We start from the raw sequence: 20,928 nt of genomic DNA, 5'->3' as shown, positions 1-20,928 counted from the left end.
AATATATAAATACTCGAGTACATTCAGAGGTCAAATAAAATAAGCAATGAACACAAGCTAAACTAAGGCGTAAAAATATAACCTGTCTCTGATGGGTTTCTGACAATAATGGGGGCAAAGAGTAGATACGTGCAGTGGTTGGGATTTGGCTATTCCCCTGCCGCTCCTCGTTTCAACTATTTCTACTGCAGATCCCACAGATCAGTCACCCGTCTGCTCACCAGCTTGAAACAAGGAATAACAGTTTGCCTTCTCTGCTCAGCACTTTTATACTTCCACATAACTACATTCAAGCATGTTCCTGGCATGCTTGGACACTTTATTTCACATGTTACATTTTCTCATTCGGTTTAAACCTAAATTATTTTTCTATGATTAATCTTTAGCTTAACAACTTACAACTATTTTTCACACAGGACCAGTAGGATTGGATATTTTTATTCCTCAACAAATAAGTCATCGTTTAAATTGCTATTTGTATTTACTTCAGTTCAATTCAATTTTTTTTACAGCACCAAGTCACAACAACAGTCGTCTCAAGGTGCTTTATACTGTAAGGTACCCCCACGATAATACATACAGAGGAAAACCGAACAGTCATATGGCCCCCTATGAGCAAGCACTTTGGCGACAGTAGGAAGGAAAAACTCCCTTTTAACAGGAAGAAACCTCCAGCAGAACCAGGCTCAGGGAGGGGCGGGGCCATCTGGGGTGAGACAAGGAAGACAGGATAAAAGACATGCTGTGGAAGAGAGCCAGAGATTAATAACAGGTATGATTCAATGCAGAGAGGTCTATTAACACATAGTGAGTGAAGAAGAAACACCCTCCTCCACAATGGGTTTCATTTAATATGAGTGACTCAGTAGTAACGCAACATATTGTTAAAAATGTCAGTCAGTATTCAGCAGTATTATGTCTGTATTATTGTTTCTACTGAGTAAGTGCATTTCAGAAATGGTTTTCTAATTATTTTTAGGAAATTTGGGATGTGAAAAATAGAATTATGAACACCAACAAATGGACATCTTTTATATTTTATTATTTGAAATGAATCATCTGTCATGTACACCACTAGAGTACACTGAAAAAAATTACCTGTGGGATTAACATAAAAAAAATGTACATTGGTTGCACGCAATTAAGTTATGTTTTGTCAACCTTCGTTTTTTATGTTCCAATTGCATACAATTATTTATACATAAAAACCGTGTCCGATAAATAAAACTCAGTTAAGGTTGATCTCACTGTATGTACTGTACATTTTTTTTTCAAAGCAACCAACAAAAACATTTTGAACAATGACCTGTATTTTTCAAAACAGCATACAGCTGTAACAGCAGTCCAGATGATACATGACTCCTCTGAATGCATCTCTTGAAAAACCAAAATGTACCTCACAAACATCTGCTGGATCCTGAATTCAACATTCTAGGGCCTATGACAAATATAACACTGAATTTGAAATCTCTTTCACGCCTCACTAATACTTACACTGTGGAAAACAGGGCATTAGAATATAGTTATCCTTCTTTCAGCCTGCAAACAATCAGATCCTACAGAGAATCCTTCTTATTATATACAATGTGCACTTATTTTTGTAAATTTATTGAACTTCTTTCTTTGAAATAAGAGCAATATTGGGCAGACGATAGTTTACATCCATACAATATCCTCTTGCAAATATTAGAAGAAATACGTGATAACATAAAAATTACAATACCATCTCTTTACATCATCATATACAGCTACTATACTCTATGCACAGTCTTTGATGACCGTGAACTCAACTCACATTGCTATGTGTTTAAATTACATTCTGGTCAGTCATTTCTCAGTACATACAATATGTAGCTAAATGAATTTGTGTTTATGAGCATGGAGACATTTCTCCATTCAGACCATAAAATGAATACCATGACTTACCTGGGTGATCCCAGCTATCCTGCTTACCAGATTGGGCAAAGCCTAGCACTATTCATTTGTATACAAGGGAAACCTGGGGGTTGCACCTGACTCACAAGTTTATCAGGCTAATGCACTTAACTCTGTCCCAGTTCTTAGGCTACTTTAACAGGAAACTCGTCTCCTTGCTCAGGGCTCAGGGTAGTGTAGATGACAGTGGGCTCCAAGACTCTAGGGCAAAGTGGAGGTGGTTCATATGGTGTTTGATTGTCTTTGTTTCTGAATTGCTTGTAGACTCGTGGGTCCTGGACCACATAGGTTGACGAGGAGGAGTAAAAAACCAGGCCCAAGATAATAATGAAGAATGACAACAGATAGAGACCCGAGAACTGAAACACAGAGACAGAGCTATCATGTGACGTTCAATATATGCATACATGCAATATTTTATTTTCAACCTATTCTAAAACTAATGTAAAGATGCACATTTCTTTTAGGATAATGCTGATTAATAACAGTTCATCGGGATTGGTTGTCCTGACTTGTCTTTTATTTAAATCTTATTTAAAGTCTCATAAAAATCTATTATATTTGTCTTTATTTGATAGTGCATGGTAGAAAATGTAGGGAATCAGTATTATCCAAGAAGGCAGTGTCAAAGTGAGATCTCTGCTGCTGGTATTAACACTATATTGCCAAAAGTATTCACTCACCAATCCAAATCACCAAATTCAAGTGTCCCACTTACGGTGCTTTCATGGCCACTGCTTCTACAAACATTTGTGAGAGAATGGGTCACTCTCAGGAACTCGGTGAATTCCAGTGTGGTGCCATGGTAGGATGCTACCTATGCGACAAGTCTAGTTCTGAAATCTCCTTGCTACTAAATATTCCAAAGTCAAGTGTAAGTGGTATTATAACAACTTGGAAGTGACTGGGGAAGACGGTAACTTATTCACAAATTGGTGGTGTCAGCAGATGCTGATGCATATAGTGAGCAGAGGTCACCAAATTCTGCACAGTCAATCACTACAGACCTCCAAACTTCATGTGATCTTCAGATTAGCTCAAGAACAGATTCCTGTGCAGCTGCATCCAGCCTTACACCACCAAACGCAATGCAAAACCTGCATGCAGTCGTGTAAAGCATGCTGGACAACTGGACTTCAGTGCAGGCAGTGAAAGGAAGGCTTGTTCTCTGGAGTGAAGGCATTTTCTCTGGAGTGACGAATCTCGCTTTTCTATCTGGCAATCGGATAGATGAATTTGGGTTGGTGGTTACCAGGAGAAAGATCTGACTGTACTGTGCCAAGGTTTGGTCGAGGGTGGTGGCATTCTCACTCGGTGTTGGTCCAGTGTTGGGAACAGTATCACTTCCTGTTCCTGTTACACAATGGTGTAGCTTATCTGTGTAGCCCATTTAAGTAAAAACTGTTGGAAAATGACTTATTTCCTAGTGTCCCAAAGCTTTATTCAAAGCACACTCTTTGTTGAATAACTGGCTAATTATATTTACAGTATTCATTCACCGTGTCTTTAGGGATTCATTACATTAGCTTAGCTTTTAGCCAACTTACTAGCAGTACAGTGTCTTCAACTGTCCCTCCTGCACCTTAGTCCAAGTAGTCCTACACAGAAACCCCTAGTACACCAACCATTCACATCTAAAATTTTTCCCCACTCTGTGGCACACCCGCCAAGGAACAAACTCTGGTTTGGGTCATTCTGTTTTGAGAAACGTGTCGTTACAAACACCATGTCTTCCAAAGGCCAGAGCAGGGACATTCAATGAACCCTGAAATTGCTGGCTAAAGATAAACAGATTTGGTAAAATTCTAATTCACATCGGCAGCAATTAAAACCTAGATACATCAATCGGAGGTCAGTAAAATTAATGTTGAACCAGTGTGTAACTTTACCAAAACAATGTCAGACGTAGATGTAGTTTTCTCTCGTCCCCTCCTCAGTCGAACCAGGAATGACATGTTTAGTCACATATTTTCCTTAAATTGCTGGCTGTCTGAGTGGTGTCCAAAAAATGATGTGAGCTTTATAGATAATTGGGAAACTTTCAGGGGAAAACCTGATCTTAGCATGGAAGACAGCATCCATCCCACTTTGGATGGAGCAGCTCTCATTTCTAGAAATGTATTAAAGCCCCCAAAAGATGACTATCCAGAGCTGGGACCAGGAAGCAGAGTTGCAGTGCTAAAAGCCTCTATGCAGCTTCTCTCCTCCCGTTATCTCCCCAAAAACCCATCCCCTTAGAGACTGTATCTGCTCCCAGTCCAACAAAAAACAAACCAAAACTCAGCAAAAGACAACTTAAACATAAACAAATCACAAAGAAAGACCAATTTAGTATCTATAACTGCACCAACGAGTAAAACTGTTAAATGTGGATCATTAAGCATTAGGTCTGTCTTTCTGAGCCCAGGCTAGAAAACAATTTAATAATTGATCAGCATATTGATGTACCCTGCGTTACAGAAAACTGGTCAAATGAATCAACACCCCTGAGTTATACTAGCTCAGAATCCTCAAAGCACAAGACGAGGAGGAGGAGCAGCAGCCGCAATATTCCACTCCTGCTTATTAATCAACCAAAGACCCAGACAGAGTTTTAATTCATTTAAAAGCCTGATGCTTAGCCTTCTTCACCCTAACTGGAAAACTCAAAAAACAGTTTTATTTGTTATCTATTGTCCACCCTAGCCCTTACTGATTTAGTTTTCAGTTCAGATAAAATAATTATATTGTGGGTGATTTTAACAACCATGTAGATGCTGAAAATAACAGCATAAACATTGCATTTAATCTGTTATTAGACTCAATTGGCTTCTCTCAAAATTTAAAAGAACCCACCACCACTTTAATCACACTCTAGATCTTGTTTTAATATATTGCATAGAAACTTTACGTTTAAAAGTGTTTCCAGAAAACCCTTTCTTGTCTGATCATTTCCTAATAACATTTAAATTTAGATTAATGGATTACACAGCAGTAGGGGAATATCAGAGTAGATGTCTTTTTGAAAGTCTGGTAAGTACGGAAAGAATTCCTCCACCGTTCTCTTCAATGTTATATACCAACACAGAGAGCAGCTAGCTAAATTCTACTCCCACAGTGGTCGATTATCTCGTTAATAATGTTACATCTTTGGTCAGTATGACCCTGGATACTCTGGCTCCTCTGAAAAAGATAACTTAGCTCTGTTGAGCTTTAACATTAACTAGTAATAACTAGTAGAATCTTCCCATTGAATTTTTTTTTTGTGTTTTCCTTCCTCTGGGGAACTAAAAGTACCCACCAAAAAACACATGACATATCAATGGAAAGCATAGGATGTCCTCTCTTTAGTACATCAGTACTTAGTAAGGTACACTACAGGTCAAAAGGTTCAGAACACCCCAATTTTTCCAGTTATTTCTTACAATTCAAGTCGTTCAAGTCTAATGAATGGGTAAGTGGTGAACTGCCAGAGGTTAAAAAAGGTAAGGTTACCAAAAACTGAAAGATAATGTTTATTTCAGAATTATACAAAAATGCCTTTTTCAGGGAACACAAAATGGGTTAACAATTTAAAGCTGTTCTGCAGCAATAGAGGCTCATCAAGCCTTGAAAGCTGTTCATACTAATTCCTACAGCTGTTCCAACCTTTCACTCTGAACACTCTGACAGGAAGAGGTCTGACAGACCCAAAGCCACAACTGATAAACCACAACAGAAAAAAGAACAAGATGGTAAGCTTGAAAACATGGAATGGCCAGCACAGTCTCCAGACTTAAACCCCATCAAGGTGGACAAAAGAGTGAAAGCAAAGTAACCTACAAGTGCCACACATTTATGGGAACTTGTGCAACAGTCTTCCTTAGATAGTTAGATAGTTAGTTTTTGTTAATTTATGTTGTAATTCATGTTAGGTCAGTCTGTCTTGTCTCTGCTAGCCAGCTAACTAGGCCTCTTAGTTAGCTAGTTTAGTGTTTTCTGTTTATTTATGTTGTAAATTTATGTTGCATGTAGCAGCTTGGTCCTGGAGGAACGTTGTTTCGATTCACTGTGTACTAACTGTATATGGTTGAAGTGACAATAAAGCCAACTTGACTTGAAAACTTGAAAAAAAAACAAAAAAAAAAACAGATATGGGAAGAACTTTCTGACAAATATTTGATTGTATTGTAGAAAGAATGCCACAGGTGTGTTCAGCTGTTATATCTGCAAGGGTGGCTACTTTGACGAGTCAACAGTTTAGAATACTTATTTGTACTGTGCTTTCCTTTCAGAGTTCAATCAGACATTAAACTGGATAATTTTCAATAACAAACTGGACAAATTGACTGGCAGTGTAGCTCAAATAAGTCAAAAGATTTTGACCAAAATCAGACCTCATGTTATCTTAAATACCTTAGGTACCTCATAGTACCATATCACCCCAACAGCCCCAATCACTCTCACACTGGAAACTTACTTGTTGTTCCTAGGGTATTGAAACGTAGAATGGGAGGCAGAGCCTTCTTTCAGGCCCCTCTTCTATGAAACTACCTCCCAGCTTGGATTTGGAAGACAGACACTATCTCTAACTTAAGATTAGGCTAAAGACTTTCCTTTTTGACAAAGCTTATAGTTAGGGCTGGACCAGGTATCCCTGAATCCTCCCTTAGTGATTGCGCCATAGGCCCAGTATTTCTCCTTCTCTCAACCCTTGTCACTCACTATGTGTTTATACACCACTCTGCATTTAATTAAGCATTATTATTCATCTCTTTCTCCCTTCCACAGCATTTTTTTGTCCCGTCTTTCTCACCTCTATAAGTTGCAGCAGATGACCTTCCTAAGCTTGCTTCTGGTGGAAGTTTCTTTCTGGAGGTTAAAAGCTTTTCTTTCCACTGCCACCAAAGTGCTTGCTCATAGGAGGTCATCTGATTGTTGGGATTTTCTCTACATTATTGTAGGGTCTTTACTTTAAAATATTAAGCACCTCGAGGCAACTGCTGTTGTGATTTGGTGCTATATAAATAAGATTGAATTGAATTGAAATATGGTGTGGGGGTGTTTTTCAGGAAGTGAGCTTAGCCCCTTAGTTCCCAGGAACTCTTAATAGTTCAGCATACCAAGACATTTTAGACAATTTCATGCTCCACACTTTGTGTATTTGCGATCATTCTCTTGCTTATACATCCACCTTCATTTTATCATCATCATCCTGGTAGATGGCAGCAGCTTTTTATCATGATCGTCTCAATACATGTTTTCTTCAATTACATGAAGCATACCAGTGCTCTATGCTGAAAAACAGCCCCACATCATGAGGTTCCCACCTCCAAACTTCGGTGTTGGGATGGCGTTTTTGAGGTCATATACAATGTCTTGACTTCTTTTCATGTGTGGATTGTATGGGTTGTTACCGACATCTAGTGATATTTCATGTCAATAGCACCATTAAAAATATATTTACTAAGAACATAGATGAAGCGTTCAATACTTATTTTACCCCCTATACTGTGCTAAAACAATCATCTGACAAATAAACTCTCTAAAGGCATTATTTAAGCATTTCAGCTCCCAGTTTTGGGATTACCTGTTTTCCCTTCTAGTGGACATGGTTAATGGCAACTAAGCTATTGATAGTTTCTTATATGCTACAACTAAGCTACAACGTAAATAAATGTGGCATAAAGACCGTCAGTTACGAGACTTCCGATAAAAATTTACTATAAAAATTTTTTTTTTTTTTTTTTCTAAGGTTGTAAGAAAACAGTTTCCAGAAAATCTGCTCAGTTTAAACTCTTAGGTGGCATTTTAAAATATGCTTTGACAAATTTTTACAACACATCTCAAGTTCTCAGCTTTGAAGATACATTTCTCATTATAGCATCACCGAATACAGTAAAGATAAACTCCGTTTTCCTTGTATTACTTCTGGAGCCTGTGTGAATGTCCTGCTGCCCATGTCACCAAACCCACTCACCCTCCACCATCAGACCTGTGCCACCTGCCTGCCAGCATAGCTCTTGCCTTTTTGTGTTCACCTCATCCATTCTTAACTTTATATCACTTTTTATGAGCAAAAAAATATTTCTAAGTGCCACAAGTATCATTAGCATTTTCATAAGTCACAACAGTGTACATCATTTATACCACAATGCAGTTCAGTTATTTTAGTTTTAATCAACTAAATCAATTAGTCTAGTCAAACTAAATAGTGCTTTACTCTTATATATATATCTTTTAAACTGCACATCATCACATAAATGATTCCTGGCAGTTGATTACCTTGTAGTGAAAGAGAAAGAGGCCACAGAAGAGACTGTAAAGGTCAGCTGTGAGCAGAGACAGATTGACTGAGGTGGCACTAGTCCTCTTCATCACAACAGGCATGAAGCTGTAAAGGCCAAACATGAAGGCACTGAAACCAACATAAAGAAGACCTGTGAACACACAAAGAGGTATCGTTTTTAATAGGATTTACTTTTATTTCATTATAAAGTGCTCAAATACAGTAGAGAAACTCTATATAAGAACCAGTCTATGTACCATTTACCATAAAAGTGGTTATTGTGATCTTATGGATCATGCTATGAGTTATTGCTAACTCTTCATTCCCAACCTACACTGTAGAGATGCAGAAAAACACATTTGTGTACCAACATTTTTTACATACTGAGGCATAGTCACAAGCCCTTTTCTCCAGACAAACCAAGGCAAAAAACTTTTATGGGATTTCCTAACACATTTTGTGTCTTTTTGTAAGTGAACAGGGTACTTCTCCAATATTTTTCATTTTAGTTCAGTTGTATTTATATTGAACCAAATCACAACAACAGGTGCCTCAATGTGATCTATATTTAAATTCTAGCCTGATTCTACTAGAGGTTTCTTTCTATTACAAGGGAGTTTTTTCTTCACAGAGTCTCTAAGTGCTTGCTCATAGGGGGTTGTCTGATTCCAATACTATGTGGTCTTTATCTTAAAATGAAGTGCCTTAAGGGACTTTTGTAAATAGTCTCTATACACATATACAGTTGAATTGAACTAACTTGAATGTGATTCCTGCCACTTTGACCAAGATCCATGTGAGCAGATCTGAGAATGAGAGGTTTCAGGGTGTTTTGCCTCCTCTTTTATGGCTGATGTACCTACCATCAAAATGCCATCTTGTGTGACTGGCAGCAGCCACTAGAGAGGGCTACCTTATAATGCAAGCATGTAGCTTGAAAATTTCTTCTCAGAAGCCCATCCCTTGATAAAGCACACTGGTTCCATCTCTGACTCTGTCACTTACAGAAGGGAGCTGAAGAGCGTGCAAATCTTTGAAGTCTTATTTGTGAGAAAGCTTGAGAAAGTCTGATAAAGTTTGAGAAACAAATGCTTTGACTTTTTATCCTTGAGTGATGGTTTCCCATGTTTTCCTAAGTGATGAGCTTCATTACATACTTCAATACGAGGACCCATGTGCTTGGAAGTGTGAGTAAATGCATTAACTGCATTTTCATTGACCTCTAGGTCAATACAGAGATGCTGTAGGTCAGCATCTCTGCAAAAAGCCACATCATCTGCAAAAAGCAGAGATGAGATCCTGAGAAAGTGAAAGCCTTCCACCACTTGGCTACGCCTAGAAATTCTGTCCATAAAAATAGTGAACAGAATCGGTGACAAAGGGCAGCCCTGGCGGAGCCCATCACCCACCAGGAACAAGTCCGACTTATTGCTGGCTATGCGGACCAAGCTCTTCGAAAGCGGTCGTATAAGGACTGAATGGCCCGTAGCAATGGGCCAGACACCCCATACTCCCGGAGCACTCCCCGCAGGACATCCCGAGGTACATGGTCGAATGCCTTCTCCAAGTCCACAAAACACATGTAGACTGGTTGGGCAAACTCCCATGCACCCTCGAGTATCCTCAAGAGGATAAAGAGCTGGTCCAGTGTTCCATGACCAGGACGAAAACTGCATTGTTCCACCTGTATCCGAGGGTCAACTAACACACACACACACACACACGCACACAACTGTGTGTGTGTGTGTGTGTGTGTGTGTGTGTGTGTGTGTGTGTGTGTGTGTGTGTGTTCAGAGTCACCTATCTGCCAGTTCCAGGATACTCTTAGAAGCTCTTTGTGTTCCATGATAGCCCTGCAACAAAGCATACACAGAGATTTAATAGCACTGGCTTATTTTTACAGAACCAGAGTTCCTTTAGGGTCTTGGTGCACAGTGGACAAAGAATGTTTATTCTAGTTTAGTATGGCCAAAACCACTTTCAGTGGTCCCAAAAAAGTTGATTCTGTTCATCTGGACGTAACATAACAATTTGCATATTAATGATCAAGAAACTGACCTCATGGCCCATTGTTTGCCAGTGGTGCTAGTTTCAGTCATTATACAAATGTACTCATTATACAGTTGGAGAAACCTGCAGTCAGCAGAGACTGAAGAAGTCACTTGGATGAGTGACAAAACGTTTCTCCCACTGAAAACACTATGTTCAAATGAACAGAATGAACCTTTTGGGATTTCCTTACCTGGATGATTGACCATGCATCAAGACACTTTCAGTGGTGTTTCGCTTTTTGTGTAAAGGTTCAAATTGCAGATAAATGGGGTGGTTGTAGCTCAGGAGGGAGAGCAGGTAATCTGCATACCAACTGGAAGGTTTGGTGGTTTGATTCCTGGCTGCTCTATTGTGCATGCCATATATACTTGGGAAGATGCTAACCCCAAGTTGCTCTCTCCAATGCATATACTGGAGTATGAATGTTAGATAGAAAGCACTTACTTAGAAAACACATTAAAAAAGTGCTTGTGTGAATGGGTGAATAAGTTAAGTTGTATAAACTGGCTTGAGTGCTCAGGTGGAGTAAAAGAAGTTCTATATAAGAACTAGTCCATGTGCCTCAAAGTTTTAGATTTCATTTCCTGGTGAAAATTTGTCTAAAATACCTGAGCCTACCTATAAGTTACATTCAGAAAGTGTTGTTCTTACATCCTCTCACCATTTGTACCTGTAATGTACCTGTGTTATCATTATGCATTAATACTTAATTTTTTAAAGGTAAAATGTATTCTCTTAAAGGCTAATAACAAATGCTGTAAAATACACATAGTTCAGTTAAAAGTACAATATGTCTAAAATTTGATTAAATTTAAATTTAAATTTAGAAATTAAAGAAAACTACATCAAAACTGTGCTAAATATACCTAGCTTGTTACTTATTAAATTTTGACCACTTGCATTTATGAAGCATGTTTCTCCTCCACACAAACTCACAGCTGAATGCCGCTGAAGAAGGATCCAAATAGTCCCAACATGCCCAGGAATTCAACACGACTCAAGTTCTTTACAATAAACTCTTCGCATACATTGGATATTCCGTACAGCATAGCTCCTCCCAGAACTAGCAGATTCCCAAACAGCTTCTGCTCTCCTGGAAAGATTCAGGAAGAAAGAGAGGAGGAATCAACACTCACAAATGACCAAGAGACCCCAACAAACTCACAGCACCCACACATGCATGCACCCTTAGTGGGCCACAATAATGCATTCTTTATCATATCAAATTACCAGTGGATCTGTGCCTTGATGAGCTGCTTGCAATCAAATGTAAATTTGTTGAGTGTCATCTTTTAAGTATTTATGTGTACTTGACAGTGTGTACTTGGTACTTGCCAAAGCCTTGCTGTCCACCAAGAAGAATGTCAGCTCCTACAATGCAGCCAATGCCAAGCAAACATAGACCTGTCCCAACAAAATGGACAGTCTTGTATCTCACTAGGAGAAAGAACCAGGACAGCAGCAATACCACTGGGATGACAAAACAGTCTAAGAGCTGAGAGAAAGAATCGTGCACAGAGAAAAAAATAAACAGGGTGATGATTTCTTTTTCGTTCACACCGGAAGTGTTGTTTCATTCTAATCAGACTTATCTTTTTGTTACTGTTGACTAGTGGCTCCATTACTGTGTATTCTAAACAATGCAATAAGTGATTTCAGTAGAGTTCCTAGTGGTCTGTCAATGCAGATTAGATCCGCATCACTGTCAGAGGATACCAATTTAATGTTTAAGAGACCCAAAGATTAATAATCAAATAGAATAGAACAGAATAGCCCTTTATTGTCATTGTAGATGTACAATGAAATTGTGGGTGACCCACACAAACTGCAGGAATATAATATAAATAGTAAGACTGCAGGAATAATTATTCATCCATCCATCTTCTTCCGCTTATCCGGATCTGGGTCGTGGGAGCAGCAGCCTAAGCAGAGAAGTGTCCATTTGAGCAGGTGGGTGTAGCTGGTGTGGATCCCTGCCTCCTGTAACCACCTTGGGGCGGGCCTACCATTCTCTCAACTGGACAGCGCACCTAGAGTTAGATCTGGACAATCAATGGAGGCTATTTATGGCCAACTTCACTGTCACCTCACCGCCAGTTCGGCAACCCACCTAAGCTGGTAACAGGCTCAAAGGCCGTTAAAGTTTCCATTTATGACACCCCATACTCCTGAAGCACCTCCCACAGGACACTACCAGGGACATAGTCTAATGCCTTCCACAAGTCCACAAAGCAGCTTGTCCAGTGTTCCACGACCAGGATGAAAGCCGCATTGTTCCTCCTGTATCCAACTACGGACTCTCCTTCACATCTCCTTCACATCACCCATCATTGAATCATACTTTTATTATCTCTGGCTCTCTTCCGCAGCATATGATTTTTCTTGTCTTCTTTCCCTCTCCAGAACCAGTCTCGGCAGATGGCCGCCCCTCCCTGAGCCTGGTTCTGCTGGAGGTGTCTTCCTGTTAAAAGGGAGTTTTTCCCTCTCACTGTCGCCAAAGTGCTTGCTCATAGGAGGTCATATGATTGTTGGGTTTTTCCCTGTATGCATTATTGTAGGATCTACCTTACAATATAAAGCACCTTGAAGCAACTGTTGTTGTGATTTGGTGCTGTATAAATAAAATTGAATTCAACTGAAGTCGGCAGTGCTCCACTCGCACTATACACAGTGCAGGTAGAGCACCACTTTCCCCTCCTGAGTATCGCAATATATATCGTGTATCATGAGAGGGCCAAAAAATATCTTGATATTAGATTTTCCTCTCATCACCCAGCCCTACTTTATTCTATACACTTTAAGCACTTTACATACCTTGCACCTTGTGCTAATTTAAATTCACTTATTACATTTCAAAGAAATGCATGTCTTTGAAATTCAAAGACATGCATTTCTTTGAAATGTGGGAGGAAGCCAGAGTAACTAAATTCTGAACTGCAAATCCCACATATCCAACCAAGGACCTGCTTGCTCTGATGCAGCAACACCTAGCATGGCACCACCATGCCACACTGGCGAAGCAGAAGTCAAGGTATCCTGATTCTTCACTGATTTTCCATAATGGAACTCAAGGGCTTTTTTATTTAAAAAAAAAACAAAAAACCTCAAACAAGCTTTGTACCATAAACATCAACATTATTTTGTCAGACTTCACAAAAACTCTATGGGTACTATGAGGACAGCTGGCTTTGATGTAATGTCTGCAAACACGCACAGAAGCACTCACACATACCAACCTGTACACTGGACAGTGTAGTGTACTGGTAAGCCCTAAGGACCAAATAGTTGGCCTCAATGTCTATGACACCCAGAATCATGTATTTCCACCAGCGCTGCATTAGAATGGCCAGCAAGTTCCCTTCCCCTGGTGAGAAACATAGAAAGGGACAAAAGGAAAGAATCTCACAACAGTATTCCAAACATAGGGACAAGAATTCACTCCATTACAGCACATGTGCACACACACACTCACACACAAAATCGTGTTTTCATATCTTAGTGGGGACATCTAATGCTTTCCCTAGCATCTTACCCTAACCATCACAAATGAAGGATAACCCTAACTGCTTAGCCTAAACCTAACCATAAACGTATTGTAACCCTGATACTAAAACCACATTTTGAGTGTCAAAAAGACTTCAAACTCTTGGGGACAGGCATTTTGTCCCCATAAGGGCTACTGGTCCCCACAAGTTTAGTAATATTCAAATTTTTGGTCCCCACAAATATATGTAAACATTGTGTACACACACACACACACACACACACACAAAGTTACAAATGTCCTATTTAGTCAGTCAGCCAAAAATATTATTTTCTGTTTATATTTCGTGAAAATTGTGCAAGTAGTTTATACCATAAGATCAAATATGAAAGTCATTTCCACAACTTTGTCATTATCAAATAAAGTTAGGATCTTGCAACACAGAAGTTTGCAACAAGTGACAGTGAGTCTTTCACATCAATGTGAAAGATCAACAGGACCCTAAGAGTCTTCATCAGGGACTCAATGGGGACGTGGCAGACAACACTAGAGGCCAACTTCAAAGTCATAGCACAAGTCGCCATCAAGTGCAGGATGTACCAAGAAGATGCTCTGTCCCCACTGCTGTTCTGCATAGGCCTGAACCCCCTCAGTGAGTTCATTAACAACACTGGCTATGGATACCGACTATGGAATGGAGCAGTTGTCAGTCACCTCCTCTACATGGATGACATTAAGCTGTATGCCAAGAGTGAACAAGACATCGATTCACTGATCCACACCACCAGGATATACAGCAATGACATCGGAATGTAGTTCAGACTGGAGAAGTGTAGTCAGATGATAACAAAAAGAGGGGAAGGTAGTCAGAAGCTCTGAGCACAAGATCCATAGAGGCTGGGGTCTATCACACCAGGCAAGACCCGAGGCGCAGACTGTGTAAAGATGTCCCCGAGACAATCCAGCACATAACAGCAGGGTGCAAGATGCTAGCAGACAGGGCATACATGGAACACCATAACCAAGTGGCCGGCATAGTATACAGAAACATCTGTGCCGAATATGGCCTGGAAGTTCCGAGGTCAAAATGGCAAACTCCCCCAAGGGTGGTGGAGAATGACCGAGGGGCTTCCAGATACAGACGGACAAAATGGTGGTGGCTAACCAACCCGACATAGTGTTGGACAAGCAGAAGAAGACGGCCTTAGTGATAGATGTAGCAATACAGAAGGAAGGCATGAAGGAACATGAGAAGCTTGAGAAGTAACAAGGGCTCAGCGAAGAGCTCAAGAAGATGTGGAGGGTGAAGGTAACAGTGATCCCAGTGGTAATCGAAGCGCTCGGTGAAGTGACTCCCAAGCTAAATGAGTGGCTCTCATCAAAATAACTAATGTCCACTCTTATTGGAGTGGACTCTGACCACTAACCTCTAACTCAGCATCCTCATCCTCCTGGACCTTTCTCTAGCCTTCAACACCGGTTTCTCATCTAACTAACCGGTGCTTTACTCTCTTGCTTTCAGTCCTATCTCTCCAACACGCAATAGTTTGTGAACAGTAAATGGACATAAAGCACTTTTCTACTCTATATACAGTTGGAGAAACCTGCAGTCAGCAAATATGAAAGTGCATATTTGCTGACTGCACAGACAGTTAGTTAGAAAGCACTTTATACAAGTGCTTTCTAACTAACATTGGCACACATTCATACTCCAGTGGATGCATCGGAGTGCAACTTGGGGTTAGTATCTTGCCCAAGGATATTTAGGATTCAGACTGGAGGGTTTGAACAACCAATTAGCAGATGACCTGCTCTACCGCCTGAGCTACAGCCACCCAGTCTGTTACACGTCTACTCCAGTTAACCAAGATGTGCCTCAAGGTTCTGTGCTTGGATCCCTGCTCTTCATTTTGGTATTTATTTGCGAATCTAGTTTCATTTCAGCTTATCTGGTTAAATTCTGTCATGCCTAGGTTACAGTGTAAGTTCATGGCTTATCACGTTCCCCTTATGTCCCACCCCTGTGTTTAAGTCTCCCATATTGGTTAGTGTGTCTGTCTGTCATGTCTCATGTCTGCGTGGTTCATGTTGTCAAGCTCATGTCACGTCTGCGTCCTATTTATAGTTCCTGTTGTATTTTGAAGGGGTCTTGTGTTCCATGGTGTCATTAGGTTCATTCTAGTCAGCTGTTTCCTCATGTGTCTCCACTTCCATTGATCTCCTCGTTTGTGTATTTAAGCCCTCTGTCTTCTTGACTTCAGTGTCTTGTGTCTGTGCTACCCACATCATCTCACAGTTTTCATAGTTATCTTGTTAAAAATCATAGTGAGAATCATAGTTTAAAGTCATAGTTAAAATTTGCCCAGTGTAAATTTCGGTTTTCTCTCATTTTGCCTTGTCTTATGTTTGTGAGTTTCAGCCCCAAAATAAAGGCTTGCTTTTTGTTCAAGTTTAGTTTTGGTTCCTCATCTGTGTCTCCACCTGGGTCCTCCTCACACACTCCACACAGTCTGTCTCCGCAGGCTGTGACAATATTAACATAAAAACAAAACATAAAACAGGCCTGATGGTACTCAAACTGAACATGAATTAAAAGTCAACACAAAAAAGACTGTATAGACCCTGGTATTCATTGACATAGACAGTTGCCTCATCTTCATTATTATCATTCTTATTATAATTAGATAGCTAGATAGAATATTGATATTGATTTATGCACTCACACATCTTAGCTTGTGGCTTTACCTTGCTTGACTGCCAACGTGGTAGTGTACACCAGAAACAGCAGGATGTAGTTGAGGAAGCTCTGAAACACTGGAGTGTTAGCGTGAAAGTCATTCGCCAGGTATTTGCTTGTCAGACCTAAAGCGCAAATTAACAAGGACAGGACCTGACCCAGGGCCAAGGTCACCAGCAGGTCCCTGTGGAGGACAGCACACACGGACAAAAAGTCAGTTTTATGACTGAGCATGAATGGCAAGGATTATTATAATCATAAGGCAATAATATACTCTAACGTTCTCTGCTTGTTACATCATTCTCTGTCATAAGAGATGACTTATAAAATTAAATACCTGAAATCATACTTACTAATGCAATAACCGTTTTTGGCCACCAGGAGTACTTGAATGTACCAAGAAGCACACAGTGACCCACAATATTTTGTCAAAAGTATACGCTTGTCCGCCTTCACAAGTATGTGAACTTTTTTTAAAAAGAAAACCTGTCCTGCAGTCAGTATTGTGATCTGAGTGCACGGTGGTGCCGAACACATTTTGCCTTTGCAACAACAGCTATACAGAATCTCTATAGGCTCCTCTTGTTCATGTGAATCTTTTATCTGTTTGTTTGTTTGTTTGTTTGTTTGTTTGTTTGTTTTTGTTTTATTTCAGACATTACATTATATGTGGAATAGTACAATGATGTCTAAGGCAAGACAGGCAAGACACCAAAACAATAAAAAAAATACAACAGGTGGGGAGGTAGAAACAAATAGACAAAAACAGATAAAATAGTTTGTTTGAAACAAACAAGAATTCCTTTCACTGGAGCTTGTAAAAACAACCCCAGACCATAATACCCAGTTTACACCAACCACTGCATCCAATGCTTTATATTGTACTTAGTGATGTAATGCTTAAATGTAGCTGCTCGGCCATGGAAACCAAAAATGATCATCACTTGATATCTTACTGTTTGTGTCTGATAAGGTTGTCCACTGTTGGAATGACAGAGAATGAATCAAAACAGTACAAGGAAGGCAGCTAAAAATTAGAAGTAGAATAGAATAGAATTAGAATTGAACTTACCATAAAGCTATGTAAAACTGAAATGGTCCTCCTCCACCAAGACAGAAATAACTATTTGTGCAATAATTACCAAGAGGATGTTGATTAAACTTGGTGGAGATGTGGGACATGAGAAAAGGAAGAACCTATTGAACCCATTCGATTACTTTCCGCATCTTGCAAAAGAAGGATCAACTTAAGCCTTTCTGTAGGTTACTACAAGTGACTCTTTCACTTTGTCACGTTGTTTTCACAGCTGAAACGTTGATGTGTTGCACATAAATTCGAGCTAGTTTAAGCTAATAGACGACACCAATATAGGAGAAATATGCTTTCTCTTTCTAGTCCCTGTCAGTACTCTCGCTGCAGCATTTTGGATTAACTGAAGGCTTTCCAGGGAGTTTTTTAGGACATTCTAATAATAACGAATTACAGTAATCATGCCTAAAAATAATAAATCCATCTACTAGTTTTTCAGCGTCACTGTGAACAGGGATATTTATAATTTTGGAGATGTTTCGAAAATGGAAGCGAGCAGTCCTACATATTGGTATTGGTAGGCATGTAGTAGGCAAATACAAAGGGAGTTTGAAGGATGCAGTGAGTGAGGCCAATGAGTAGAGGTGACGGAGGCTTTAGCAGACACGGGGACTGGACAGCAGCAATTTAGCGGAAAGATAAACGCAGCACGGCAGCAGACACCGACCCAACACAACTTGTCTAGCCCTGGACACCAACATAAAACGAAATGTATTATAAATGTATTAACGCTCCTTCTCGAATGCTTTACCCTCCACACACACAGCTCTTTGCACGATGCTACGATGACATCTGTTGCTCAGTATGCAGCAGAATCTGACGGGTGTGATGGAGAGCCTGTGTTTGGAGCGCAGAGTGAATGGAAATTGTTCAGCGCCATCACGATCATCTTACCTCGTCAAGACCTTTCTGATCCGCTGGTAAAGGCTTGCGGTGCCCGTATCTCTGGGAACACCCTGTACTGTCGACACAAAAGAAATCATTCTTTTACCGAGCGTGCGGATATCAGCGCATTGTGCTCGGAGGAGTACCGGAGGAGAAGGAGGGGCGTCGGCAGAGAAGCTGCGGAGCTACTGGTCTCCGTCCCGCGGGCAGCAGTGCACAGGTTGCAATGCACTTCGCAGGTGATACAAAAGCAACGACGCTGTTTCTACTTCTGAATTTAGAAGTAGAAAATTAGAGATCATCCAGGAGCTGACCTCTAACTGCATAAATCTTTTAAGATTTATTAAAAAGTTATTGGTGTGTGTCATCCGTCTTTGTGGACAGACAGAGCTCTTTATCTGCATAGTAATGAAAATATGCCTTCTAATAAGGGAAGCGTGTATAATGTAAACTGAATTGGTCCTGACATGGGACCCTGTGGAATTCCATAATGTGTGAAGAGGACTCTCCATCTCCGTGATCATATTAGATCTATTAAATGATTCAAACAAGTATAGCCCGGTGCCTTTTAATGCCTACAGCTGGCGCTAATCGCTGTAATAAAATGTGATCAACTTTCGATCACTGCACAGAGGTCTAGCATGACAGGCAGAGATGAGTCCACAAGATCATTTGTAACCTTCACTAAAGCTGTTTCTATATTGAATGTAACCCTAGAGAGTTACTAAGGGTTTCAGTGTATTATGAGCAGAGATGGGACAGTAATGCATAATCTGATTACTTTTTTAAAGTAATGGGATTACTTTCTTGGAGACGTAACAGTAACGAATTACTTACTTATTGTAACAACCCTTTTGGGTTATAGCACCACTAGGGGGGGTTGCCCTACTATTGTAGTAGCTATGGGAGTCTCCTAGGGGGTGTGTGAGTTGTTAGCGGCAGCCATTACATGCTGCTCGTGTTCTGTTCTCAGGATAGACCTCAGCGACTACCGATCCCCGCACATGTATGTACGGACAGTGTAGAGCCGTGGAGACCTGGCTTGTATGGTCTTATGTTGCTGACAAGGAATAAAGGTCTGTTGTTTAATTTAACTGACTGGCTCCGTGTTATCCGGCTAACCTCCACACCACATGCCCGCTGGACCGGCTAGCCGCTCCTTCCTCGCCAGACTGCTGTTACATTATGAGTGAGGTTAGAATATTGCATTCATTATCAAGTTTTACTAAGTAAAATTACTGTGATGAGAAATAATAAAATAGCAGGTGTGATCTCCAGATGGTATGTGAAGCATTCATTGATAACATGGGCCAAGTCTAGGGTTGCCAACTCCCTGAAAAATAAATAAGGGACACCTCGTGGCCAGGGCCGGGCGACCCAGTTGTCTTCACCCTTCCCAGTGTGGTGAATTTTCTAGCTCTTTTTTTGTGTGTGAAATTATTTTTTTAACCATTTGACTTGAATTTGATTTAAGTAGATGTGTATTCTTTGTGATATGAACACATGTGAAACAAATGATCATTTAGCCATTTATTTTTAGCTCAAAATGACAACATTAACACAGTAAAACAGGTCTCTTTCTTAAACAGAAGCCTGTCATGCTTAACTTTTGAGAATATAAGTAAATCTTTCTTTAAAAGAACTCTGTCCTGCTTAACTTAAAATAATAGAAAACAATAGAAAGAAAAATATTCTTGTAACAGTGCACATTTAGTGCATTTAGTACAATTGGCTTCAGCTGAGGTATTATTTCAGCTTTTCTAATGCTAATCAGCTGCTCCTGTTTGTAAACCCGCTTGTTCCCATGATTACGCATCATAACTCATCATCATTATTCATCTATGTATTACTTTTATGTATTAGTCATCAATTTGTTGTAATCATCTATCCTTGCAGTTGTTTATTACACAAAATAAATTATATTATCACACTTCTGGCCACATAGCGCTGATATTCATTGCACATGCCCATATTAACTTTTTCCAGCCAGGTGTTTTCCTTTTCCCATTCTTCCCTTTCTCTGAGGGGAACAAACATTGCTGCTCTAACGCTGGGCTCACACTGTGCGGTTTTAGGCCCATTTTGAGACGATTTTTGAGTGATCGGACCGATTTTGGCCTTCATCGTGCGTCGTGTAGTATACGTGGGGTAACGAGAAGTGATTAACACCTCACGACCAGCTCCCGATCATCAATCGCTCGTGAGGGTGTCACCACAGGGGCTCACTGCTCACGCGCAAACACGTAAACGTCGGTGAAAAAGACGGAGCAGCACGGCTGTGCAGCGTGTGATCTGGACACAAGCGACGGAGGCACAACTTGGAGAACTTTGGAAAGCTCATCCGAGCCTTTTCGATGTGGCATCACAAAATGATCACGACCACAACAACCGTGAAAATAGTTGGATCGACACTGCTGCTCAGTCACAGCTGCCTGATCAATGTTTTTCATTAGCAATTTAGCAAAGTTGATGGTGGTGGTGTGTCTGTGTGAGTGAAA

The 20,928-nt window shown here is 40.2% G+C and overlaps 1 protein-coding gene and 1 pseudogene across 3 annotated transcripts; one reads left to right on the top strand and one right to left on the bottom strand.

Annotated features, from left to right (window-relative positions):
* Nucleotides 1-1,025: 1,025 nt before the first annotated feature.
* On the bottom strand, nucleotides 1,026-18,857 carry slc35f1 (solute carrier family 35 member F1). Of its 3 annotated transcripts, XM_085432974.1 has the most exons (9): nucleotides 18,440-18,857; nucleotides 16,464-16,639; nucleotides 13,471-13,598; nucleotides 11,570-11,729; nucleotides 11,171-11,327; nucleotides 9,983-10,035; nucleotides 8,179-8,333; nucleotides 2,619-2,675; nucleotides 2,239-2,294 (listed from the first exon to the last, which is right to left on the bottom strand). In XM_085432974.1, the coding sequence occupies exons 1-8, from the start codon at nucleotides 18,526-18,528 to the stop codon at nucleotides 2,661-2,663; spliced, it is 933 nt and encodes a 310-aa protein (XP_085289100.1). In that variant the 5' UTR covers nucleotides 18,529-18,857; the 3' UTR covers nucleotides 2,239-2,294; nucleotides 2,619-2,660. The 3 variants fall into 3 exon arrangements, with proteins under 3 accessions (XP_085289098.1, XP_085289099.1, XP_085289100.1); XM_085432972.1 differs by lacking the exon at nucleotides 2,619-2,675 and having other exon boundaries at nucleotides 1,026-2,294; nucleotides 18,440-18,838; XM_085432973.1 differs by having other exon boundaries at nucleotides 2,227-2,675.
* On the top strand, nucleotides 2,696-4,173 carry LOC146692787 (uncharacterized; annotated as a pseudogene).
* Nucleotides 18,858-20,928: the final 2,071 nt, after the last annotated feature.

The sequence above is a fragment of the Copadichromis virginalis genome, linkage group LG15 (genome assembly GCF_057382275.1).
Source record: "Copadichromis virginalis isolate Kocher_CV1m ecotype Utaka linkage group LG15, C_Virginalis_male_GT1.1, whole genome shotgun sequence".
Taxonomy (NCBI): domain Eukaryota; kingdom Metazoa; phylum Chordata; class Actinopteri; order Cichliformes; family Cichlidae; genus Copadichromis; species Copadichromis virginalis.
This window is presented reverse-complemented; position numbering and strand designations above follow the sequence as displayed.

Coding starts and splice junctions, on each gene's coding strand:
- slc35f1 (XM_085432972.1), bottom strand. CDS start 18,528: ATGATTTCTTTTGTGTCGACAGTACAGGGTGTTCCCAGAGATACGGGC. Junction 16,640..18,439: donor ATCAGAAAGGTCTTGACGAG/GTAAGATGATCG, acceptor TGTCCTCCACAG/GGACCTGCTGGTGACCTTGG. Junction 11,730..13,470: donor CTACACTGTCCAGTGTACAG/GTTGGTATGTGT, acceptor TCTTTCTCTCAG/CTCTTAGACTGTTTTGTCAT.